We start from the raw sequence: 25,967 nt of genomic DNA, 5'->3' as shown, positions 1-25,967 counted from the left end.
AGTAAGAATAATTGCCCTTATTTTTCCAGTCACCTCAAGGCAACCTGCAGAACTTGAGCCCTTTCTCCAACATAACATCATCCCACTTTTTTTTAAAATATATTTTATTGAATTTTTACAGAGAGGAAGGGAGAGGGATAGAGAGTTAGAAATATCGATCAGCTGCCTCCTGCACACTCCCTACTGGGGATGTGCCCCCAACCAAGGCACATGCCCTTGACCGGAATCGAACCTGGGACCCTTGAGTCCGAAGGCCGAAGCTCTATCCACTGAGCCAAACCGATTAGGGAATCATCCCACTTCTTTAAGTTGAATTACTGTTTGAGAATCAACAGTACAGCCAAAAGTGCTTTCCTTAACAAAAGTGATCTCACCCACAGCTCCTACTAGTTCACCATCTGACAAGTTTAGTATCTTACCTTGTTAGTTTAGTCGCTGTGTGGTCTAGCTCCTCATCCCGTTTATGATCATCACATTGCCTGAGCTGCACACAGAGGAGCTCTGACCAGGTAGCACTGGCGACAGGTGGCTCCTGACCACTTGGAATAGGACAGCCCCCACTGAGGCATGCTGTAGGTCAAAACTACACCGGATTTTGGAAACCAAATACGATAAAAAGAAATTAAAATATCTCATTTGAAGTTTCTCTATCGGTTACAGGTTGAAACCTTATTTGGGCTATCTTGGGTTAAATACAATGTATTACTAAGCTTTTCCTTTGTAGGTGCCCAGTCGACATTTTTAAATTTCCTATGTGGCTCCCATATTTCTTGGACAGCATTCGTCTACAGGATGACAAGAGGAAACAAACCATACACTGAAGCATGCCGCGTCTTTTACATCTCTTAGCGGTTCCTCACAAGAATATCTGAGCTATAAAAGCGATGTCCCCCGCCTTAGCTGCTTCTGATGCTGGTCCCCGCGCCCAGAACTCCCGGTTCACAGCTCTTCCAATGGCAGGGACTGGAAAACGAGAGGCATTTTGAAAGGGAGCAGGCCGCGTATTGTGCTTTCAAGAAGGTCCTGCTAGGGCAGGGGCAGCAGCGGACCAGGCGGCACGTCTCTGAAGGTTCTCCAGCGGCACTGGCACGACGCCAGGAAGATCAGGTGCCCAGCGCCCAGCGCCCACCGTGGTGCCCATTGCGACCCCCGCAAGACTGCCGTCACCGAGGGGCGGGGCCTAGGCTACACCGCCCCCGCCCCGCCCAGTGTCCATTGGGTGAGACGATTCGGACGTGAGCGCTGATTGGGCCGTACAGAGACGTACGCTGGGCTGGACCGGAAGGTGGCCTCAGCCCTGGGGTGCCGGGGTCTGTGTCTCGACGTCGGTCCCTGGGGATGTGGAGAGCTGGCAGCATGTCGGCGGAGCTGGGAGTCGCATTTGCTCTGCGGACAGTGAAGGAGCGCGTGCAGCAGGCGGTGGCGCGGCGGCCGCGGGTGAGGAAGGGAACCGCGTGGGGACGGTGGGCGGCCGCCGTGAGGAGGGGGACACCTGCGTGGGAATAGGTCGTCACGGTGACGCAGAGGGCTCTCCCGGAGGGGCGGGGCCCGTCCGCCGCCTGGGCCGCGGCCCGGATTGTAGAGCCCCAGAAAGCTAGCGAAGGGCTGGCTCCCTCGGTGGCCTCGAGATGAGACTGGCGGGTTTCCTGGAGGTTGGCTTGCTTGCCACAGAAGGTATCCGCCATCCCGGGAAAAGGACCGATCCCCAGGCATCGCGGCTTTTGCCCATCCCGCTTCGTGTGGGAATCAGCAACCTTAGCGGACGGGAGAAGGGTCAGGCCTGTGCCCCCAGCAGCTGCAAGAAAAGACGTCTCCTACAAGAGCACCCTGAGGAGGCCCGATCCGCCTGAGATCACGTGTGTGGCAGCGCCTAACAGCTGGTAGATGCTCAGTAAATGTCAGTTCCTCCTGGAGCCGGTGGATTGCTTGGCCCGACCGAGCTGCACTTGCGCGTTTGTGGCGGGAGGGAGCTGGCATCTGATCCCCTTAAGGGGAGACTTTTTTTTCCATATATATATTTTTTGTCTTCTCTTGGAATTTCATTAGACTAAGGGTCAGTCAATATCTGCCCCCCCCCCCTCGGATGGTGTGGAGTGAGACACACCTCAACAGAGAGGTCAAAGGTTTCTCCTCCGTATTTATGGTGTCAGAACTCAGAATGCTGCCCTGGCTGGTTTGGCTCAGTGGATAGAGCTGTTGGCCTGCGGATTGAAGAGTCCCGGGTTCGATTCTGGTCAAGGGACATGCCTGGGTTGCAGGCTGGATCCCAAGTGGGGGGACGTGCAGGAGGCAGCAGATCAATGATTCTCTCTCATCATTGATGTTTCTCTCTCTCGCCCTCTTCCTTCCTCTCTAAAATCAATAAAAATATATTTTAAAAAAAAAAAATAACTCAGAATGCTGGCCTGGAACTCATAGACACAGAGTGGATTGGTGGTTGCCAGAGGGGTGGACGGTTGGGGGAATGGGTGAAAGAGGTGAAGGGATTAAGAAGTACAAATTGGTAGTGACAAAATAGTCAAAGGGGATGTAAAAAGTACAGCATAGGGAAAATAGTCAACAATATTTCAGTAACTATGTATGGTACCAGGTGGGGACTGGAAATATCGAGGGGAACACTTTGTAAAATATATGATTGCCTAATCACTATGCTGTACACCTTAAACCAATACAAAATAATATTGAAAGTAGACCATAATTTAAAAATGAAAAACGAATGCTGGCCTAGAGACAGAAGACCTATATTAGTATAGCCATTCCTTGGCCACTAGTTAGTACCTTCAACAAGTCACTTAGCTACTCTGGTCCCGAGTTTCCTCATCTGCACAGGCAAGGGAATGAACTCTGATAGCTCTGAGCTCACTCCTGGAGTTAATGTTCTATGACTCGCAGCGATTCTCCAAGATAAACTAGGGATTTCCCTAATAAACATCACATTTGGAGGTTTTCCCAGCATAGCTCTCAGGCAGACTTGCTGCCTGTTTTCACCTTTCTGTTTGGAAACCCTCAGTTCGTCAATATAATCCTGGGAGTTGTGACATGATGTTATAAAAGGTTAATACTCCCTCAGAAGGAAGAAGAAACTCTTTGTAATTGACCTGACTTCTCAGGCCCTTTGAGAATACTGTGATTCTGTAAAAATCGCAAAAGGGTGATAGGGTACCTGAAAACTGAGCTATGTAAGGAGAGGTGAATCTCTTCTCTTACCACTTCTCTGTGGATTTTGTTGCACTAGAATTTGGGGAAGCCTGGGTCTTTATGTAACGACCATGAGAAGGGGGTCGGATAGGTCTAATCCTGAGTCCAGAGTTTTTGTGCATCCCTGCCTCAGGTCTGCCACTGGTTCTTGATTAGATTGAACAATAGATTATATAGTTATTCTAAGCAGGCCACTTTTGAAAGTGAATAGGATCAATGTTAATAATTATACCATGAACAGAATGAGTTTCCAAAACTGTTAATATGGGGGTTTCAGAAACCAGAAGTGGCCTTCTTTCTACTCAGAGAGTGGTGCCTTCCACTACTGGTGATTTTTTTTCTTTATTAAAAAAAATATTTCTTTAATATTTTTAGAGAGAGGGAGAGAGAGAGAGAAACATCTCCTGCATGTCCCCTACTGGGGGTCAAGCCCAGCAACCCAGACTGGAATTGAACCAGGGACCTCTCAACCCACTGAGCCATACCAGCCAGGGCAATTAAGTGATTCTTAAACCTCCAACCTTGGTGTGCAAGAGAATCATCTGGAGAGTTTGTTTAAAAAGGAGATTCTCAGACTCCAGCCCCAGAGATTCAAATTCAGTAGGTCTGGAGTGGGATCCAGGTAATGCTGAAACAGTTGGTCAAAGACTGCATTTTAAGGAAATGTACTACTTTTACTTACCTGCCCAGCTCTCCTAAGAAATGTCTTTTGCTAAATATTAAAGTAGCTAACAGATTTAGATGCAATGCATTTGAAAGACATTTGAACAACATTATTTGGAACTGATCTCCCTGCAGTACTGGAAAAATGGAGCTTACCAAAAACAAGTTAAGATCTATGCTGATCTGTTGTACAGGATCTATCTTACAGGACTTATCAGGATAATATTCTCAGATATTCACTTATCTAGCTCTTTCCCTCTTGGCAGGACCTCCCAGCCATCGAGCCCCGGCTAGTAGCCGTCAGCAAAACCAAACCTGCAGATGTGGTGATTGAGGCCTACAGTCATGGCCAGCGCACTTTCGGAGAGAACTATGTAAGAGCCCTTTTCCAAACTGCCTTCGGAAGTCATGTTTGCCACACTTCTGACGTGTCTTTTTCTACCCTGTAGGTTCAGGAACTGCTAGAAAAAGCATCAAATCCAAAAGTAAGTAGCTATCTGAATTCTTGAGTTTGTATCTAAATCTAGGCATTTCAGTTGAAAATTAGACCCATGTTGGTGTTTGAGTTTTAGAGCAGGAGGTTGGGTTGGCGGTAGAAATGTCCACAGTCACCTTGAGCCCCAAATATTTATCAGATTTTCTTTCTGTATTGAAAGACTGTAGTTTTCTCCTTTGCAAGTTTTTGAAAATGGTGTTTTTTAGGAGCTTGCTGTAATTTTGGATCCTTTTGAGATTTGAAAGCTTTAATCAGTTCATTCTTAATGGGCAATATCTGAAAGAGGGAGGGAGTTGATAGGACAAGAAAGAGAAAAAGCCCAGAAGCCTTAAATGTTTTTCTAAGTATCCTTAGGAGCCTTGCTGAAGGTGGTGGTAGTGCATCATTGCAGAGACATGAAAGGTCAGAATGGAGTGTGCAAAATATTTGAGCCAACTAGGCCTCCGTAAAATCTACATCAAACTTCTTTACCTTTTTCTCTTCAGATTCTGTCTTCATGTCCTGAGATTAAATGGCACTTCATTGGCCACCTGCAAAAACAAAATGTCAACAAATTGATGGGTAAGATAAACTCTTTATATGAGCATATGGTTTTTCTTTTTTAGTTAACATGTTGAAATTGATTTTCAAATGTTAAATCAATCCTACACTCCTTGGGATAAATTTTACTTGGTCATGAAGTATTATCCTTTTAAAATAATGTTGCATTTTATTTGTTAGCTATTGCTTAGAATTTTTGCATCTATATTCACAAGGGACATTCATCTCTAGTTTTCTTTTCTTGAAATGTCTTTATTTGGGTTTCATATCAAGGGTAATGCTGGCCTCACAGAATGAATTGGGAAATATTTCCTCCTTAAGTCTTTTGGAAGAGTTTGTATGGAATTAGTATTATCTCTTCCTTAACCATTGGTAGTATTTACCAGTCAAACCTTGAGTTTACTTTGTGGGAAGGTTTTTGACTATTGTTTCAATTTCACTAATAGAATTAGGGCTATTCACATAATCTGTTTCTTCTTGGATGAGCATTGGTACTTGTGTCTTTCAAGGAATTTGTCCCTTTCATTAAATTAATGAATTTATGGGCATAGGGTGTTTGTAATTCCTTTTGTTATCCTTTTAATATCTGTAGAGTCTATAGTGATGTCAACTCTTTCATTCCTGATATTAGTAATTTCTGTCTTCTCTCTTTTTTTTCCTAGTCTGTCTGGCTAGAGATTTATCGATTTTATCAAACTTTTCAAAGACGGATTTTATTTTTTTCTAATAGTTTATTATAATGTTATATAAGCAAAAATAATGATGTATTGTGGGGTTTATAACATGTAAAATCAACATACATGACAACAATAGCATGAAAATGGAAAGGAAGAAACAAAAGTACAGTATTATAAGTTTCTTAAACTTTACGTGAAGTGGTATATTACTTAAAGGTAGACTGTGATAAGTGAAACTCGAAAGCAGTCAATAAGGGGGTGGGAGGCAATGGGGGGATAAGGACACATATGTAATACCTTAATAAATTTTTAAAAAGTAGTCAATAAAATAATACAATAAGAGTTATAGTTATAACTCAGAAAAGGTGTTAAAAATGGAGTCAAAAATATGTGAAATGGTATCTCAGGGTGGTTTTTATTTACATTTCCCTAGTGACTAATGAAGTTGAACATTTTTCCATGTGCTTATTGGCCATTTGTGTATCTTCTTTGGAGAAATGTCTTTTCAAATCCTTTGTTCATTTTAAAAATATATATTTTTTTATTGATTTCAGAGAGGAAGGAAGAGGGAGTGAGAGATAGAAACATCAATGATAAGAGAGAATCATCACCCCACACTGGGGATCAAGCCCGAAACCCGAGCATGTGCTCTGACCAGGGATCGAACTGTGACCTCCTGGTTCATAGGTCGATGCTCAACCACTGAGCCACACTGGCCAGGCCTTTTGTTCATTTTTTAACTGGGTTATTTTCTTTTGAAGTTCTTTATATACTCTACATATCAGACCCTTATCAAATAAATGATATGCAGACATTTTTTCCTGTTCCATGAGTTGTCTTTTCACTGACTTGATGGTATCGTTTCTAGTGCCACCAACCCAGAAAGCTGAAGAACATGGTGATATCATGCCAGAGAAATAATTTGGCTTCCACTTGTTATTCTTTTTTTATTGTCCTTGACCTGTTTCTCTCCAGTTTGAACTGAGATTGAATCAGACCAAGTCTGCTATTAGGAATCTCGCAATTATCTGCTTCTTGGAGCATATGAATACATATGCTGCATGATTATGTTATGTCAGGATTTCCTTCTCCTTATTTGTTTTTGCTGATTAGACAGCAATAGTTAATATTTAAACATATCTAGTAAAACTTCCATATAAGTTTTATTAGCAGAACTGGGACTTACCTGTCTTTTTCTTTTCCTAGGAAATTATTTTTCCATCGACCAAAGATGTGTTGTGTGTTGTTTGCTACAGTAGAGTATGTGAAGAATTGCCTTGCCTATTTCTCATTACAGCTGTCCCCAATCTCTTCATGCTGGAAACAGTGGATTCTGTGAAGTTGGCAGACAAAGTGAACAGTTCATGGCAGAAAAAAGGTTCTCCTGAAAGATTAAAGGTTATGGTCCAGATTAACACCAGTGGAGAAGAGAGTAAGTGACCAGACCTGTATTGTAGATTTTTCTTCCGTTAGGATGGTTGACGCCCAGGAAGAATGGCAGGCCTAATTTATCTGATAGCTAAGGTTATCACAGGGCTTAAGTAAGCTGTGTTATGTAGGATCTAGAATGCAGGATAGCCAGTCCACATGGTATTCTTTAATATATTATGATTTATTATGTCTGAATTTTGGAGGAGACAAACAGGGAGAATCAAGGAGATTGTGACTTTGATCTCCTGAAAATTCCCAGAAGTCACCATCACTCCTGAAAGAGATTGCAAAGTTACATGAGAAGTTACTCTTCCTGGGTCCTAAAAAATAAACTACTTAGTGATACATTAGGAGAAAATAGAAGGAAAATCACTGTGAGCACCAGGCAGTGGATGTCTTTCCAGGCTTGGTTAACAGTGTGGCACAGTGAACAGAGCATGGGCTTTGAAATTAGACAAACCTTGGGTTTGAGTTCCACCACTTTCCAGCTTCGTAATCTTGCATAAGTCACTTAACCCCTCTGACCTCAGTTTCCTTGTCAGGCAGTGAAATCATAATAGTACCTACCTCAGAGGGTGTTGTGGGGATTGAATGTGCTAATAAGGTAAAGCTGTTGGCATAGAACCCTGTACACATTTTACTTGTTAGCAATTTGTTTACAGATCAGTCATATGCTTTCAACCATCAGAGCATGAGTATTAACCAAATCTTAGCCTGAAGGAGTTCAGTATATGCATCTGTTTTCCAAATAGGCCCTGGAGTCCGCCTTCCTGGGTTCAAATCTTAGTTTCACAGCTTCTGTTTGTATGACCTTGGAAAAGGTACTGCACTTCCCTTTGCCTCATGTTTAGAATAGTGATAGTAAGAATACTTGCTTATTAGAGTTATTGTATTAAATGAAAAGCACTTAGGATTTACCACTTGTGTCTGGCACATAAGTAAGTATACATTTTAACATATGTATACGCACCTAGGTTATATATTACAATATCAATGTAGTTAAATCTGAAATTGACTCCAGATCAAATCTATTACATCATTTCTTGATAATTAGCTATAGTTTTCCCTAATTAAATTTTGAAATGAATGTTCTTAGCATCTCCATTTGATAAATGAGGGAAAGACAGTATTAGTATCCTTATAACTGTATAACAAATAATCATTTGTTACAGATTCCTCCTCTAGCTGTTAATTAGAAAGTTCTGTTAAATTTAGCAAATCATATAGTCAAAACTGTATTATATAGACTTTATTTTAAATTCTTTACAATTTTACTAATAAATTACTAAAACTATAGAAATATCAGATTTGGGAAAATAATTCTCAGGTTAATCTGGCATTTTTGCAATGAGGATCTTCTTGATGTCCCAAATAAAGCAATGTGGGGGGTTTTCTTTTCCCTGTACCCTAGCTGTTCTCAGCTCAGATATTGAGATCAAATAGAGTTCAATTTATAGTTCTTCCCTGGAGAAATTCAGAATCTGACCAGAGGGGGAACTACATGAAGCTCTCAAATGTTACTCTTGGACTTGAGGACAAGTTCTTTCCAGAAGTCCTCTCGTCTGAGGATCACCTCCTCTATTATAAGCAAGAGATGAAAGTGGACCCTTTCTCTGGCTACTTAAAACATTTTGGTATAAGGGTCTTCTATTCTATTTTTATTTTTGTGAAGGTAAACATGGCCTTCTACCTTCAGAGACAGTAGCCATGGTGGAACACATAAATGCCAAGTGCCCCAGCCTGGAATTCGTGGGGCTGATGACCATAGGAAGCTTTGGGCATGATCTTAGTCAAGGACCAAACCCGGACTTCCAGGTACTGGGGGGATTGGTCATGTACTAAAGAAGTATCTCAGCAAAATGCTGTTGCAGGGCTGGCTAATTATATTGCAGTAAACTTCAAAGATATCCCAGATGCTATTATGCCTCTTCCAAACTCTTTTTATTAGGAAAATAGAACAGGTTCCCGAAACCCCACATTCCTTTCTCAACTCCGTTTGACCTGCCTAAAACAAAGTTTTTTAGAGAAAATGAGCCCTGGTCGGTTTGGCTCAGAGGATAGAGCATCAGCACGGGGACTGAAGGGTCATGGGTTTGATTACAGGTCAAGGGCATGGCCCATATCGGGATGCATGTGGGAGGCAACCAACCGAAAGTGTCTCTTTCACATCAATGCTTTTCTCTGTCTCTCCCCCTCCCTTCCGCTCTCACTAAAAATCAGTGGAAAAATATCCTTGAGTGAGGATTAACAAAACAAAAAAAAAAAGAAAGAAAATGAGCCCTTCTTTTTCATTCTTCTCCAGTGACTAATAGTTTTCTTGAAAGAAGGAAAATTTGCTAAAAAAAAAAAAAAAAACTTTCAGTAACTGCTGGCAATTTTGACAGGCCTTGAAACCATGAGAAATAAATAATCTTTGTCAGAGATGTACAGATTCAGCCACTCTCAGCCATCTTTCGAAAGGCAGGAATAAAATATGTGTCACACTTCTTTCTGTCAGATGTTAGTGTCCCTCCGGGAGGAGCTGTGTAAAAAGCTGAACATTCCTACTGACCAGGTTGAGCTGAGCATGGGCATGTCCATGGACTTCCAACATGCAGTAAGTGTCCTTCTGGGTACCATTTGATGGGAGGGTCCAAACGGCCACAGCAAGCATCAGGTTTTGCTGGAGAAACCTTTGAAATGCCTCATTGTAGCAAGAGGGCATCCAATAGCAATGATTCTCAACTGTTCTAATATTCCCCACCCCCTTCTTTTCATAAATGAAAGGTATGGAAATTATAGCCTGACATATAATTTTTAAACTCAGTATGATTCCCTAAGTGGCATCTAAAGGAAAATAAGAAGAAATTAAACTCTAATTTTTAAAAAGGTATTTTTTCACTATGTAAATGCTTGGACATAGCTATATGACAGTAAGTCTGATGCTTAATCTTACGTGTAAATTCACCATTAATGCAACAGCAATAAAAATATACTGATATAGATGTGCTATGTTGGCAACTCAAATACATGATTTTCTGGAACAGTAAATAACTTGATAAAGTTCTAGAAGTCAAAGTATAGACTTCCCTCTGTGTAGACTGTAGCTGCATTGCTGGAAAATTGTATACATTAAAACAATACAAAAATGCTTTGTGTTTATAAGTAAAATGGAATTAGATCCTGTGCTGGGACAACCATAAGGAGGTTTTTTCATCACCTGACCAGGGAACATTAGAAAGGTGTGTGGGCTGCAAGACAACTCCTCACTGTGCTGCTGTGTCCCACACACAGCAGGACGTGTGTTAGCCCTGTGAAAGCCATTTCCAAAACACACTCCGAGGTCATGTTGCCCCAAGGAGAACCACTGCCGGGCGTCCTCCTCGGCTGCATTATCGTTCTTCCTCATAGAGGCCCCTCGAAAGGCAGAATGAGAGGCACTGCTTCAGCATTGGCTGCAGTTCCTTATTTTAAACTCAGCCCTTGATACTTGCTCTTCTTTCCCACAGATTGAAGTAGGATCTACGAATGTCCGCGTAGGAAGCACCATTTTTGGAGAGCGAGATTACTCAAAGAAACCTGCCCTGGACAAGTCCGCAGCAGACCTAAAGGCCCCCGTGGAGGTGGCACAGGCACATTGAGCCACAGAACAACCAGCGGTGGCTCGCAGCCCGTGGGCCCTGTCCAGGAAGACTAACTATGCACTCACCCGAATTTTCATTTTGATATTCCCCTGTTTACAGCACAACCATGCTCTCCTTGTGACCTGGTGAGAGCACGCTGAGGATCATGTGTACTGATGGAAACCGTCTGTATTTTGGGTCTGACGTAGGAAGCTTGCTTCATGTAATGGCTTTGGATTGGATTTGAGAAATCCTGACATTTCTGCAGAACAGATACCAAATCAATAGCCAGGAATTGAGTTCAGTATTGAATCCTTCCCAGGAGCACAGTCAACCCATGAATGCCTTTCCCAGCTTAAAATTTGGTCACTGATGCCTGTAATGACAGATGCCAGAGTCAGAGGAATTCCCATTTGTCATCCACTTTAATAGAAAACTCCCTGTGATTACCAACTTCATACAACACCCCCCCCCCCCCCAGGAATCATCTTCACTGTTCTGCAGCAAGGTGATTTTGCCTACCTTACCCTACCCCCCATTTCCACCCCGCCCAATAAATATTTGTTTCTACTCTGGAATAGCAGTACAGGTAACTTCAGGAAATGGCTCAAGTTAATGCTCCGAACCCCAGTGGTTGTTGATGAGAATTGGTGTCATTGGTCACCCTGTAGTGTTGACCCTGAAAAGTATAGGGATAATGGAAGTGGGACTTGAGCCTTCTTAACATCCTCCTGAAGAGACAGGACTTTGAGGCTTTTTCCCTGGGGCCTACAGTGATGAGAAGTTAATGATATGATTTGTCGTCCACCATAATTCTCTTTAAGGTGATTTCTTATCAAGGACCAGTGAATCGTGTAGCTCCCCAGAAATGAAAGATTCCTTCAAAGCCAGTTCAGGTTGACTGTATCAACAAAGCCTGACTTTGAGGTTCCTGTTCCTGAGGAGCACTTTCTGGGCACATTTATAGGCCTCCCCCTCCCCCTACTATATTGATAACCCAGAACTGCAGCTCTTCTTGTTTAATAGAGAGCAAACTATTAAAAAACCAGAAAGCACACTTTTCAGATAGTCATGAGAGATGACTTTGGTCTGGGTTGTTGATTTCCTAGATGTTTTTTCCTATTTATTCAATCCCCAATCTTTAATTTTATGAAATAACTTTCAGAACAGGATGCTGCTGCCAAATGTAATTTTGTAAAACTTCCACCATTATGATCCCTGCACTGTTTCAGAGTCTATTAAATAAAAATGTGAGTTTGAATTATGCCATCTGTGCCCATTACAAAGCAATTAAAAGTTTTATTTTTTTATGATCTGGTGTAGTGAGTATAATAGGAGGGGGGCATTGGAACAGACAGGATGCAGCTGTGCCCGTCACTGGCATCATACCAGCTGGCTTTTGAGAAGAGTTTCCCATGGGTCCCAGATGCAGCCACACCATGGATGAAAGAGGAATTCTGAACTTTCAAGGGCAAGAAATTGAAATGGCATTTCAAGAATTACAAAATAGAGGTTACCTACCTCTTGCTGCAAGAAACTTTTAAATTGCCTCTAGATGGCGACATTGGCTAACCTGCTGGGCAAGCACTGGAGCTCCACTGGCAGCAAATACCTCCCAACAGACTCACACTTCCTCTCATACCTGCTTTACAGACAGACATGGAGGCCAACGGGGGGATGCAATTTTCCCAAGTGATATGGCTGACTCTAGCACGCCACCAGGTTCTTTCAGATGACCTCCTTTGCTAACTCAGCTGAGGGTCCTGATGGTGGCCGTGGAATCCTTTGGGAAAGGTAAAATGGTCTGAGCAAAAAGAGCTCTCTGGCTTGTGCCTGGAGCTGGAGAACAACAGTGGTGAGCCATGGGAGGCTGAATCAAACCCGGAAAAGGAAAGGAAAACAAAGTAAGTCTCTCCTGTGTACCCACAGCAGGCCAAACCTTTGCAGAGAGAAAATTGAGCAAAACTATGTTTTGTCTTTTGTACACATGACGGGCAGCAGGTCTGCAAACTAGATTTTCATTAATGCAGTGACAGCATCCTCGGCAAACTACTGAGTTACAACAGCATGCTGGTCTGGGCCAGATCCACCCATGCAGCTCCGCAGTCTCTTACTTGGCAGTGCTGTCCGCGGCCTGCATCCTCACCTGCCTGGTGCCAGTCTCAGGTTTGTATGCTCCAAGGCTCCCAGTAGTCCATCAAGGCTTTGTGCTCAGGAAGTGCCTCATGGATTCTGACTATGACATTTTTTAACAAAGCAACCTCTTAAAACTCAAATTGTTCCACGCCTTTTAAAACATTCATGGCGCGTAAAACACTACCCCATATATTCTCTCATTTTCCCCTCACAGCAGTTGGTAGGGGAATTTAGGCTATTTGCCAGCATGTTTGTGGATTGGACAATTGTCTGAAACCAGAGCAGGTTGGGAACAGGGCAAGAAATAAACTCAAGATGATTCCTGGACCAGAGCTTGGCCATTACACCACACTGGCATCTTCTGTTGTCCCAGGCTTTAACAATTGGTAAGGGGCATATTCTTAGATTTACAGGCTTAATTTAAGAGACACTTATTACCATAAAAGAAAAGTATGTTTTTAGTCTGTTGTAATTGTCGAGAACTGACACATCTTAATGCAAAACAAACTTTGAAACCACAAGCAGTGAGGATGAGAAAGGAGAGAACTGAGCCCAGCCTGAATGGAGTTAGCCTCCCCTTCTGTCATCCCATTTCCCTAACACCAACATCCCCCCCCCACCACCACCACCAAACAAACTATTCCACAGGCTTCAAGGCCCCAAGGATACAGCACTGTGCCCTTCATCCCCTGGATCCAAACCAGCAGTGAATTCTGTTCTCCAAGGCTGGACAAGGAGGACTGAGGTCGAAAGGGACTTTCTTAAAAATCCAAGACATCTCTGCCCTTCCAAAAAAAAAATAGTGGCCCCGTGCTTCCCACCAACGCTCTGAGAGAGGAAGGGCTCGCCCACCAGTTCCTGAAGGGCTTCGATAAGTAAGGGTGGATGTCGTTATGGTGCAACTGGAAATGATTTGCTCTGGGAACTGTGACTGTCTTTACCATGAAATCAGTTGCCTGCCATTACATCAGCCTCATGACTAACGGCAAAAGAATCCAAACCATCCACCAAGATGTTTTACTAATCTGCCCTCTCCCCTCAGAGGCACATAGGTAAAGAAAAGAGCCTCTTTCCCACCCAGATTGCATGGACAGGCCTACTCCATGGCTGGCTGTGGTTAAGTAGCTATTTACAAGGTAGAGACCCTTATTAAGTTTCTCTCTGTAATCACTTCAAGGTCCCAAAGGACCTCAGAACTAACATTTTTTTCCCTATAAAGTCCAGCAAAGATGAGCTGAAATGGCCTGTGATGGGGACGGGGGCGGGGGGTGGGCGGCACTTTGGGCACCTTTCTTGTATTGAAAATAAATTTTACAAGCTCAAGCGCCTGAGCTTTGAGATCACAAAGGAGCAGAAGCCACCACCCTTGGAGTGCGGGGTGCCTTCTAAACGGTTCCTTCCCACTGGCTAGCTGCGCCTCCCCCCACCCCCCCACCCCCGCCCCCGCGTGTGCTCCAGCCTAGGGAGCTGGGAGCTGTGCTGCTCTGCAGCTTTGGAGCTACGCTTGACCCAGCTGCCAATCCCCAAAATAAAATCAATGTGTGACCTTATTCACCAGCTGTACCGAAGAAACTAGCACAAATGAAGGCCAACTTTGAAGCCAAAAAGGGAAGATGAGATGTTGGGAGAGAGAGAGAAAGAGGGGGAAAAACTTGGCTGGACATGAAAGGTGTCTTGTCTGTCTGTTCCCCATTAGGCGCAATTCTCTTGCAATCTGCAGCCTCAACATTATTCTCTTGACCAGAAACTCTCCTGAGAGATAGTGTCAGAAGGAAAAACAAACAGAATAGCATCTCTGACAGCAAAGTCACTTAAAAACCTATTTGGGGGGGTGCGATGAAGGGGGCCATGTCAGCACGTGGGGGAGGGCACTCCTCCACAGCAGGCCACCTGTGGAGACACATTTACCCTGGGAAGGGACAAGGACAGGACAGGAAGGGGAGCCCGGGAGAGGGCCGTGTGCAAGGCCAAGGCCAGCCCCAGGGAGCAGAACTCCCCGTCTTCTGCCCTCCCAGCCCCTCCGATGCTTCCAGGTCCACCTGGGTGCCTTTCTCTGCTGTGCACTCAACACACAAACCCCTGGGACCGGGCTCCTTTGGGCCCCGTGGAGCATGGAGAGGCCCAGAGGATAGCTGTAGGAGAACGTGGTCCCCGTTTGTCCGTGGTGCATGGAGAACACCCAGAGGGTTGCTATAGGAGAACGTGGTCCCCGTTTGTCCGTGGAGCATGGAGAGGCCCAGAGGATAGCTATAGGAGAACGTGGTCCCCGTTTGTCCGTGGAGCATGGAGAGGCCCAGAGGGTTGCTATAGGAGAAAGTGGTCCCGTTTGTCCTAGCGTCACTTTCCCATTTCTCACTGCCACCAGCTCTCCCTGGCAGCTGGCAGCCGCAGCCTGCTCCCCAGGCAGCAAAGGCCCGTTCTCCCTAAGGCCCCTTTGACCTGCCTTTGAGCTAAGCCGGCTACTCGGGAAGCCAGGCCCCACCCTCTCCGGCAGGAGCTCAGGGGGTGAGGATTCTGGAGTGAGGGGTGCAGGGCGGGAGAGGGCACCATTCTGCGCTCAGGTTTCTGGGGCAGACATCCTGTTAGAGGAGAGAACTTCTTTTAAAGGAAGAAAAACTAATCAGGAGAAAGAAGCGAGAGCCTTCCCCTGCCTTTCGGACTTGTTTATTACTAGGATATCTGATTTCAGCAGAGGAAGCCGGCACTGGAGCAAGGTTTTTATTGGCCGTGAGCAAGAGGAATTCAGGGTTTGCCTTTGATTTGGCTTCCCCAGAACATGAGGCACTGAAGAGTGCTCACTGCTTTGATGGGGCAGCTCAGGACTTTGCGGGGTGTCCCCCCACCCCCGAACTCCGTTTTCTGAAGCACCCACTAAAATTCCTTTCGGGGGGATGAGGGTGGAGAAGGGGCCCCAGAGTGGAAGGCGGCCTCATAAACATTTCAGAGAGGAGAGCAAAATAGGGGACAAAGGTAAAAAGTTCTGAAATTGGCTCCAGGGGAGCACAAGTGAGGCCATGCTGGCCGCCCCCCTTCCCCGAGTGGGGATCTGGAGGAGGGAAGGTCTGGTTTGGATGAAAGCGCAGTGTCTCTAGCAGACAGAGCGAGGCAGGCTGCAGTCAGGCCCGGCCTGATGGTTTCAATGTGTGAGGAAGATAAAGGCAGAGATCCGCAGAGGCAGCCTCTGCCAACAGCACTCCTCGCTGGGGCCTGGGCCGAGGCTGGCCTATGGGGAGGCGGGATTACCAGCTGGGCTACAGGCCCGAGGAGCTGCGGCTGATCCCCAGGGCTCCCCACAGACACCTTCACCCTCAGGCAGCCGCTGTTTGGGGTCTGGAGCCCCAGCCAGCCTGATCTTATCTAGTCCTGGGTAGCCTTCCTGCCTCCTGCTGGCTTCCAAAGAGGGGCATCTATGTGACTGGAGAAAGAGGGAGGGTGTCCCTCCATTTGGGGGCTCTGGGTGAGCCCAGCAACCTCCCTTTCTCCAGTTTTCCCTCCGGAAGAACCTAGGAGCTGAGGTCTCTAAGTATCCCATGCTTTGCCTCGTCTTTACCCACTGAGGGTAGGAGTCAGCTGCCAAGGGTGCTGGGACTCGCCCTGACTGAAGAGGGAGCCCCTCTGGCAGAGGATGGTTCTGCCTGGGTATGGCTCTCTTCCTTTCCCAGGTTTGTGCCCAGAGGATGAAGGTCATCCTCTCCCTCTCTGGGAGTGTAAGTCTTCACAGGCCTCTGTAGGTGCCTCTGTGACCGGTCACGGGCGTCTCGCAGACAGAGTATGCGCCTGGGCTGTGGTGCTGGCTGTCCGTAGCAGGGCTCTGCTCACCTGGGAGGCCCAGGCCCACTTTGGCAGCCACTGTGCCGCTTGGCGCTCTGAGCTGAGGCCCAGAGCCTGGGGCAGGGGGTGGGGAATGGGGAAACAGGGCTCCCACTGTGTCCACTTCAAGGAACGCAGGCATCAAAAGGACTTTATGCAGTAAGTTTGGGAACATACGCGGAGAAGAGCTGCAGGGGTAAAAGTAGATGGACACACACACACACGCACACACACGCACACACACACACGCGCGCGCACACACACACACACACACACACACACAGCGCTTGCTCCAAGACTCTGGCACCAGTCTGTCTGGGTTTGAATCCCAAATCTGTTCCTTACCAGTCAAATGTCCTTGGGCCAAAGACTTTACCCCCTTGGTGCCTCAGTTTCCCCATCTGTAAATAAGGGTGATATTAAGAGCAACGGCCCCATGTATTGCTGTGAATTTTAAATGTGCTAAAGCGTGGAAAGTGCTGTGCACAGAACCTGGCACGCAGTGGAAAGCTCAGCAAAGGTTAGGGACCGCAGGCTGGACCAGCCCGGTTGGGCTTCACGGCCTGAATCTCCATAGAGAAACAGGGCGGAGAGCTGATGGACAGAGCAGATAAGGATTGTTGGGAAAACTGCTGCCTTCCTTGGTAAATGAAACGTGATCCTCCAAGGCTGGGGAGGAGGGGGTCCCTCCAAGAAGCAATTCAAGCCCTGAGTGCCCACAAGCTCCCTCGTGGGTGTCTCACTGAGTGTGGCTTGCACACACGCTGCCCAAACACGGACACCCAAGCCTTCCCTTCCCCCCCCCCCCCCCCCCCACAGCTTTAAACTGAAGACCTAACTGGGGACTGGGGCATAAAAACAGCAAATCAGCCAGAGTGAAACCAAAACTGGATACTCTGGCTCACACACCCTGGGCGTCAAGACGCCAGTGACACACCCAAGCTGCCTGAATGAGTCCCCAGGACCGGAGGCCCAGAGGGAGGGCTCCTCTTACATTTCTCCCAGCCTCCTCTCCACGACCACGGCCTCCCAGGGCACCGAGGCAGCCTGATAGGTATTAGGTAACAAACCCGACCTCATGCACAGAAGTCTGACCTTGACCTTCCAGAGAGAGAGAGAGAAGAAGGGGGGTGGGGGGAGGAGATGCACAAAGAGGGCAAGAGAGAAGAGGAGAATAAAAAGCACAGAGAGAGGGCCCAGCCGGCGTGGTTCAGTGGTTGAGCGGTGACCTATGAGACAGGAGGTCACGGTTCGATTCCTGGTCAGGGCACATACCTGTGTTGCAGGCTCAATCCTCAGTGTGGGGCATGCAGGAGTCAGCCAATCAATGATTCTCTCTCATCATTGATGTTTCTCTCTCTCTCTCTCTCTCTCTCTCTCTCTCTCTCTCTCTCTCCCTCTCCCTTCCTCTCTGAAATCAATAAATATATTTTAATCACACACACAAGAGGCGGGGGGAGGAAAATGAGGAGAGGGAGAGGACAAGAGACACAAACTCCCAAGGGTCAGCCCTGAAAACCAGCCCACTGTGCACCAAGAAGGCAGCTGCTGCAGGGTATCAGGGTTCCCTGCTAAGACAGACTCTTCCAGAAAATTACAAATCCAACCTGCCAGGCTGCTGCTGAGCCTCCGCTGTGTGTAAATGAGGGTCCTCCCTGACTAGAGAGGCTTCCCACTGGCTCCACGCCCGCTGAGTGACCCATGGGGAAAGAGCCGTGGTGTTGGGAGAGGGGGACAGTGACCCAGAGAACCAGGCTTGGAAACCTATGGAGAGCCACTGGGAGGTGGAGCTCCCACAGGCTGGACGTGCAAACCCACCCCAGACAGGGAAGCTCTCCCAAGAACGGAGCCTCCTTTAGGGGACTGACAGCAGGACCAGGTAAAAGCCACCGCTGGGGGGCAGGATTGGGAGACACCATTGCTTTTCATTCTAGACTCTTCCACACTATTTCCTTTTTAACCATATGCGTGTATTGCTTTGATAAAAACTAATTTTTGTCTACAGTGGTGAAGCGAGAAGCAGGCTTCGCTGCAGAGGAGCGTTTGAAGTTTGCCTCGACCTCAGCCCAGCCTTGGCCTTGAGCCAGGCAAAAGGAGACCCCACTCCTCACTCTCACCAGCCCTCCTGAGCCCAGTGCTGGGGACGACCTCCAGGCTTGTCCTCCACCTCTCCTCCAGCCCAGAACAACGCCTGCAACTTTCTCCACCAAACGGCGTTTTGCTCCTCCTCTGTTTTCTTCGGTGCTGCTTTAGGCCTCCCCCAGGGTGTGAGGGGCGCAGATGTCTGAGCCTGGCCCTGGATCAGGGAGAGCAGAGAGCCACACCTGCCCATACTTGCCCACCTCAGTGCAAGGTAGCAGGTGGAGTGGGAGGGATGTCTCTCCCTCTTGCTCGCTGTGCTCCAACCACACAGGTCCCTAACTCTTCCTTGATTGAACACAGCAAGTGCCCTCCCACCTCACTTCCACTTGCTGTTCCCTCTGCATGGAATGCTCTGTCCTCCCAAATCCACGGGGCCTGCTCCCTCATTCCTACAGAACTTTGCTCAAAGATCGCCTCGACAGAGAGGCCTTCTCCATCATTCTTCATTCCCTTACCCTGCTGAATTTTGCTTCATTGATCTTATACCATCGACTAGATTATACGTATAAGTATCTACACATGACCTGGCTCCCTCTGCTATCATGTTAGCTCCACGAAACCACAGGCTGTCTTTTGGTTTATTGCTATATCCTCAGTGCCCCAAACTCTATCTGGCACATGGCAGATACTCAATAAATATTGTTTAAATAAATGACGAAGGCCTCAGTAACACTTTGTTGAACAAGCTGAATAAATGTCTCCTCTATCTGTTGGACACTAGCACAAGCTGGCAATCATAGAAATAAAGAAAAGAATTCCCTCTTCTGGGACCTTACATTGTAGTGGGGGAGTCAAATATGGAAGCAGTGAAGTATAACATAGAACGAAACTATGCAGGCACCAATCAGAAAAGTTGCCGCAAGCCCTGGGGGCAGCAGGTTAGCTGACATTTACTAAGGACTCGTATGTGCCAGGCTGGGGTGTTCTCTGACACCAGTTCTTCAGTTCTCTGGCATCTACTGGGTGTCCCATAATTTAATCCAATTCTGACACTGACAACTCCGAGGTTGTCAGACCCCACAGGTTAAAGGCTCAGTCCCACAAGACTGCCTCTACTTCACATGTCAGTTGCAAGTCCCAGGCCACCTGTATGTCTGACTAACTGGCTATAAATCATCAGAGATTTTTATAACTCCCTCCTTTCAAAAAAAATTTTTTTTTGCTAGAGTGGCTCACAGAACTTAGGAAAAACTTACATTTGCTGGTTTATTATAAAGGATATAACTCAGGGACAGCCAACTAGAAGAGATGCATAGGGCAAGGTATGGGGAGAGGGAACATGGAGCTTCCTTACCCATGCCACCCTCCCAGCACCTTGATGTGGTCACAGACCCAGAAGCTCACTGCCGTGGGCTCAAGAGGGTTTGTAAAGCTCAATCTCCAGCAGCTTCCTTCCCTTTCCTGGAGGCTGGCGGGTGGGGCTAAAAGACCAGCCCTCTAATCACTTGGTCTTTCTGGTGACTAGCCCCATCCTGAGGTTATCTAAAAGTACCACTCTACTTACCTGGCAGGGGAGACACCATGATCACCAAGTGGTTTTCCCAGGACGAGGCTTATCCATTGCACTCCGGATGTGTTGACCCCTGAGATTTTCTCAAATGTGGGAAATTCAACTACACAATTTGTGGTAGCGGGGAGGCTGCGTTCACACTCTCCCCAAAGAAAAGAAGTTACCACCCTAAATCACCTCATTAGTATAATTTCAGGTGTTCTCAGGGTGTCCTTGGGAATAACAAAAGATATTCCTATTGCTCAGGAAATTCCAAGGGTTGTAGGAGCTCTGGGTCAGGAACCAGGACAAAGACCAAATATATTTTTGTATCATACTGCACAGGCTTCATTTACATATGCCCACATAAGACAGGTCCAAATGTAGAGAATTTTTATGAATTTATTGGCCAAACTGACAATTGCCAGGAAGCAAACTCTCAATGGATTGAAAAAATGCTCTGGAGAATAGCAGTTTTGCGGCTTATTTTATACTAGAGGCCCGGTGCACGAAATTCATGCACAGGGGTGGGGGGGTCCTTCAGCCTGGCCTCCGTCCTCTCACAGTCCAGGAGCCCCACGATCGATTGCCCAGCCAGGGCTCTATGATGGATCGCCCCAAAGAGATAGGTCCTGTCCACCCAGCCAGGGCTCCCCAATGGATCGCCCCCTCAGAGGGAGGCCCCACCCACCCACTGCAGCCAGCTGGTTGGTGGCTTGGGCCTCCCTCTTTGGGGTGATCGTGGAGGCCCCCCCCCCACATTGATCACCCCACCGGCCAGTGGCCTGGGCCTCCCTCTGCGGGGCCCTGACCAATGGCATCACACCCGCCTTGGCTGGCCTAGCGCCAGTGGGTGTCATAGCATGGTCATCTGGATGGTGGTTCTGCTGTTCAGCCATTTGACCAATTTGTATATTATGCTTTTATTATTATAGATACTACAATAAAAGGAGACGTAAGGAGGATTACATGAAATCTATTGGTGGTAGATGACAGGGGGGTAGAAGAAAACAAAGCATAGTAATCTCTGGGATTGGAAAAAAAGCAAAATGGAGAGACACATACTTCCTTTACACTGGTGGGTATAGGATAGTTAATACTTAACATTTACAGCACAGAGATGGTATTCAGGGAACAAGATAATGAGGGATTCTGTGGTCTTGTGCTTTACTGCACAGATTACTCTGACATTTCAAAGTTATCTTAGATGCAAAAAGACAATAGACTGGCTCTCTTAAGGTAAAGATTGACCTTTGTCAAGGAAGCTACAGGCTTAGGACCAGACTACCTGCCATGACGTTTTAGTTAGAACTTTTTATGTTCAGACCATCCTATATGGTTTCTCTGTCTCTGAGTTTGTAAGCCATGCAGCGGCTCCTTTTTCACCCACACATATAACTGGCATCATCATCACAATCCTCTGAAGTAAATGCTGTTTCTTCCCCATTTCACAGATGAGAAAACAGAGGCGCAGGTAAATTAAGTGACTTGCCCAAAGTCACATGATCAATAAAATGGAAAGACAGGATTTGTTTTTTGGGTTTTTTTTTTTAATTTCTTTATTGATTAAGGTATTACATATGTGTTATTATCCCCCCATTACCCCCCAACCTCCCCACTCATGCCCTCACCCCCCTGTTGTCTTTGTCCATTGCTTAGGCTTATATGCATGCATACAAGTCCTTTGGTTGATCTCTCCCCCTTGAATTCAACTTCAGAGTTCATGCTCTTAGCCACTGTGCTCACAGCAAGGAGATATTCCATCATCTGGGAGAAAGTGAGTAGATTTCACTCAAAGGATGAGTCAGATGTTAATAGAGACAGAGATTATAAACCCTGAAAATGTCTAAATTATGCACAGGTAGCTGGTATGTGGTGAAATCTGAGCACAAAAGGGAAGCCCTTGCAGCCCCAAGTATTCATCTAGATAGGAATGAATTCTCATCCATTCCTTCTGGTTGAGGCACAAACGTCTGTCATGAGCGCTCAGTGTGAATGCTCCAACAGGACAGGCAGTTCAACACAGCCCCCACAGGGAGGCACGAGACAGGAAGAGGGGGACAGAGTGCTCAGAAGACTGCCCAGTAGAGCCATCCTGGGAGGGAAGTGGGAGAATGGGGATGGGGGGAGGGTCACAGGCTCTGTGCCTCCGCTGTCTTTATAAGCTAATGGAGCCCTAGAGAAATGTCACATTTGCATTATTGATTCAATTATGGGCTATGATCGTACCCACTGTTGTCCTGGGTCTATGTTAGGACCTTGCCTCTGAAAGGCAACAAGGCACAGAGGGAGGAAGAAAACCTAAGAATCGAAAGGCCAGGATCCAGGGAGGGGCCTCCGCCAGCTGGGAGAGGAGGGCAGGGCTGGAGCTGGGACGCACTCTGATTCTATGTGTGTGTACAGCCTCCCAGCAGTGCTTTTCCCCCCTCGCCTGCTTTTGAGTGCTGAAGCTCCTCTGAAAAGTGTCTGTCTTCCTTGACCCCTTAGAAGAATAGGGGAGGGGGTCCTGCTTCTACCACCAGCTCTGGTTTGGGAATGGACATCTTTAAAGGTTCAGCTCAGAGAGGGGCCGAGGAATCAAAATGAGGAAACTCGAAAGGGAGTGAAACTCATGGGGGAATTGTTGAGAGGCCCTTTCCTCCCCTAGAAATTATAGAGCATGGCAGTTAAAAAATTGTGCCCTGACCGGTTTGGCTCAGTGGACGGAGCATCGGCCTGTGGACTGAAGGGTCCCAGGTTCGGTTCCGGTCAGGGGCATGTGCCTTGGTTGTGGGCACATCCCCAGTGGCGGGGGCGGGGGGGGCGGGAGGCAGCTGATCAGTGTTTCTCTCTCATCGATGTTTCTAACTCTCTATCCTTCTCCCTTCCTCTCTGTAAAAAATCAATAAAATATATTTTAAAAGTAATAATTTAAAAAAATAAAAAAATTGGAGTCCAGCCAGGCTGGTGTGGCTCAGTGGTTGAGCATTAACCTATGAACCAGGAGGTCATGGTTCGATTTCTGGTCAGGGCACATGCCCAGGTAGTGGGCACAATCCCCAGTAGAGGGCATGCAGGAGGCAACAGATCAATGATTCTCTCTCATCATTGATGTTGTTTTCTCTTTCTACCTCTCTGAAATCAATAAAAACATATTTTTAAAATAAATAAATAAAAATTGGAGCCCAGAATATCTGGTTCAAATCCTGGTTCTATTACTTACTGTATATCCTTGGGCAAGTTACTATTAAGGCACCTCTTCACCTCAGCTGCCTGTCTGTGAAAACAGTCATCTTCACCTTGCTGTGGGGACTGAGCTAATTCTTATAAGGTGCAGTCAACAATGCCTGGCACAGGATAAGCACTCAGCGATGTTACCCTCCTTTTGTGCAGGTCCTGCCGTAGCTGCTCTGCCCCAGTCGTGGCGAGAGGGGACAGTGACTGTCACCCCATTTCCACTCTCAGCTGCTACTGATGGAGGGCCTGGTCTAGCCTGGGGTAAAAGGCCCCAGTCATTCCTTAACAAGGGGAAATGGATCAGCATTGATGTTGGGGACAAGAGAGAGCTTGGCCTGTAGCTAGCACCTGGCAAAGGCAAGCTTTTTCTGAGAGGGGCATAGCATGTAAGCCCCCAGACCTTTAAGGGAATACTTTTGGTCTAGGACAGTGGTCGGCAAACTCATTAGTCAACAGAGCCAAATATCAACAGTACAATGATTAAAATTTCTTTTGAGAGGCAATTTTTTTAAAAAAAAATTTGGAGACATTTATTTAACTAGACTCTAGGAGAGTCATGTGGGTTACACTTCTACCCCAGATTGGATTAAAACTTATCCCTTGCTTCAGTCAGGGTTACTTCGTCCCTATTATCATGGTTCCTTATCCCTACTCCATTCAAGAGCTTATCACACACCAGGGACTTTGGGCACACTCCCCAGCTAGATTTCCTGACATTGGGACCTAAGTTTGAGTCATCCTTCTATCTCAAACAAACCTCAAGACAAAAAGGTTTTCCTGTAGGCCACTCATTCACTCCACCCTGCCCCTCTGAGGACAAACAACCAGGAGCTTCCTATCAGAAAAGGTGAGTGGCTGGGAGAAAAGAGCACTTAAAAAGGAGTCAACCCTGGCCTGTAGCTCCGTTGGGTAGAGTGTCATCCCAATACGCCAAGGTTGTGTGTTCGATCCCAGGTCAGGGCACGTAGAAGAATCAACCAATGGATGCATAAATATGTGGAAGAACAAATCTCTCTCTCTCAAAAGCAATAAATAAAAATAAAGAATCAGAAGGTAAGATCGCACCTCTGGCTCTTCATTCCTCAGTGAGTGATTCCGTTTCCTCATCCACTCTTTTAAAATGGGACAGTAAAATAATAATAATAATAATAAAAATAAAATAAAATGGGACAGTAACCCCAGCCCCATTCACCTCCCTGGGTAGGTACCAGAAGCCAAAACTGATGAATAACAGACAGTGTTTTATAAATGTCTTGGCCAAGCCCCTCATTCCCACCTGTGGGGAGGCATCACCTTGTTAAATGTCATTTGGCCTCTATTCAGCCTCAGAGAAGGGGTGTTACAGTGGGATTCCTTTCCAGACTTGGAGTTTCTTCATTTAGCAAAAAGAGCTGACAGAAAAGCTGTGTGGCCCAGGCCAGAGGCCTCCTCTCCTCTCCTCTCTTCTCTGGGACGTTTTCCTCTCCCGGGCACAGGAGGGTTGGATGGCAGCGCCCGCCCTGGGCTGTGCTCTGTGGCACACTCCACTCTCAACCCTTCCTGAGGAATGCAGCCTCAGCCTGCTCACAGCCTGTGCCGAGGGCTCCTGCTGCGGGAGTCCATTGCCCTTCTCTCTTCCCCCATTTGCAATCACTATTTATTTATCTTTGGAAGTTGAAGGAACCAGAGCCTGCAACTGGGAGAGACTTGTGGAGCCAGAGAGGGAAAGTGAAGAAGCCAGTGTCTGGGCCCCGTGTCTGCCGCCAAGGCCCACGGGGAAGGAAGAGAAGCTGCTCCCCTGCAAAGGGAGGTGGGAGACCCGCTGAAAGACCTCCATCCTGAGAAAGGTGCCACACACACACACCAGCAGGGCCAAGAACACAGAAGGAAGGTGGGGGTCACCTTAGCGACCACTTGGGTGGCACAGTGAAGGATGGAGAGCAGGAGTCCTGCCCAGGGTCCCCCCCAACCTGGGCTGCCTGCTCCTCAGCAGCAAGGCTCTGTTAAGCGGCAGGAAAGTCAGCCTTTGTGGGGAAACTGAGGAAGCAGATGCACTGGGCCACATTTCTCTTTCCCTCTGTCCCCAGCTTGCATTCCAGTCCATCAAAGACCCACAAGGCAATTTTCATCCCCACCCACAGCTGTCAAGGTCAGACCCTGCCCAAAGCCCTCAGACCTTTCTCTCTCTGACAAGGGAGTGCCCCTCTCACTCACTCATTCTCATGCCACAACTCACATTCATAAACTAGGGGGCACGCAGGGCCCCATTTGACATCAGAGATTAGATAACCTAAGACAGTGGTCGGCAAACTCATTAGTCAACAGAGCCAAATATCAACAGGATAACGATTGACATTTCTTTTGAGAGCCAAATTTTTTAAACTTAAACTTCTTCTAACGCCACTTCTTCAAAATAGACTCGCCCAGGCCGTGGTATTTTGTGGAAGAGCCACACTCAAGGGGCCAAAAAGCTGCATGTGGCTCGAGCGCGCAGTTTGCCTACCACGGGCCTAGGACGTTAGGGGTGATGTGCAAAGTCACAGCGCTGTCTAGAATGGGGCTCTTCTGACTGATGGTGCAGTGGTCTT

General features: G+C 46.8%; 1 protein-coding gene and 1 non-coding gene across 3 annotated transcripts; both read left to right on the top strand.

Moving 5' to 3' along the window:
* Positions 1-1,260: 1,260 nt before the first annotated feature.
* On the top strand, positions 1,261-11,868 carry PLPBP (pyridoxal phosphate binding protein). 2 transcript variants are annotated; one of them, XM_054720052.1, is made up of 8 exons: positions 1,261-1,437; positions 4,128-4,235; positions 4,311-4,346; positions 4,843-4,918; positions 6,872-7,006; positions 8,702-8,820; positions 9,503-9,601; positions 10,494-11,868. In XM_054720052.1, the coding sequence occupies exons 1-8, from the start codon at positions 1,339-1,341 to the stop codon at positions 10,623-10,625; spliced, it is 804 nt and encodes a 267-aa protein (XP_054576027.1). In that variant the 5' UTR covers positions 1,261-1,338; the 3' UTR covers positions 10,626-11,868. The 2 variants fall into 2 exon arrangements, with proteins under 2 accessions (XP_054576027.1, XP_028008326.2); XM_028152525.2 differs by having other exon boundaries at positions 1,263-1,437; positions 8,678-8,820.
* An 8,323-nt stretch (positions 11,869-20,191) lies between these two features.
* LOC114233293 (U1 spliceosomal RNA) lies at positions 20,192-20,354 on the top strand. Its single transcript, XR_003619444.2, has one exon. It is a non-coding gene; the product is annotated as a U1 spliceosomal RNA (small nuclear RNA).
* Positions 20,355-25,967: the final 5,613 nt, after the last annotated feature.

This window comes from Eptesicus fuscus, chromosome 8, assembly GCF_027574615.1.
Source record: "Eptesicus fuscus isolate TK198812 chromosome 8, DD_ASM_mEF_20220401, whole genome shotgun sequence".
Taxonomy (NCBI): Eukaryota; Metazoa; Chordata; class Mammalia; order Chiroptera; family Vespertilionidae; genus Eptesicus; species Eptesicus fuscus.
This window is presented reverse-complemented; position numbering and strand designations above follow the sequence as displayed.

What these genes read in the sequence shown, in the direction of transcription:
- PLPBP (XM_028152525.2), top strand. Translation starts at nt 1,339, where the DNA reads ATGTGGAGAGCTGGCAGCATGTCGGCGGAGCTGGGAGTCGCATTTGCT. An exon ending in CGGTGGCGCGGCGGCCGCGG is followed by an intron (nt 1,438 to 4,127) that starts GTGAGGAAGGGA and finishes CCCTCTTGGCAG; the next exon opens with GACCTCCCAGCCATCGAGCC. An exon ending in GACCAAACCCGGACTTCCAG is followed by an intron (nt 8,821 to 9,502) that starts GTACTGGGGGGA and finishes TCTTTCTGTCAG; the next exon opens with ATGTTAGTGTCCCTCCGGGA.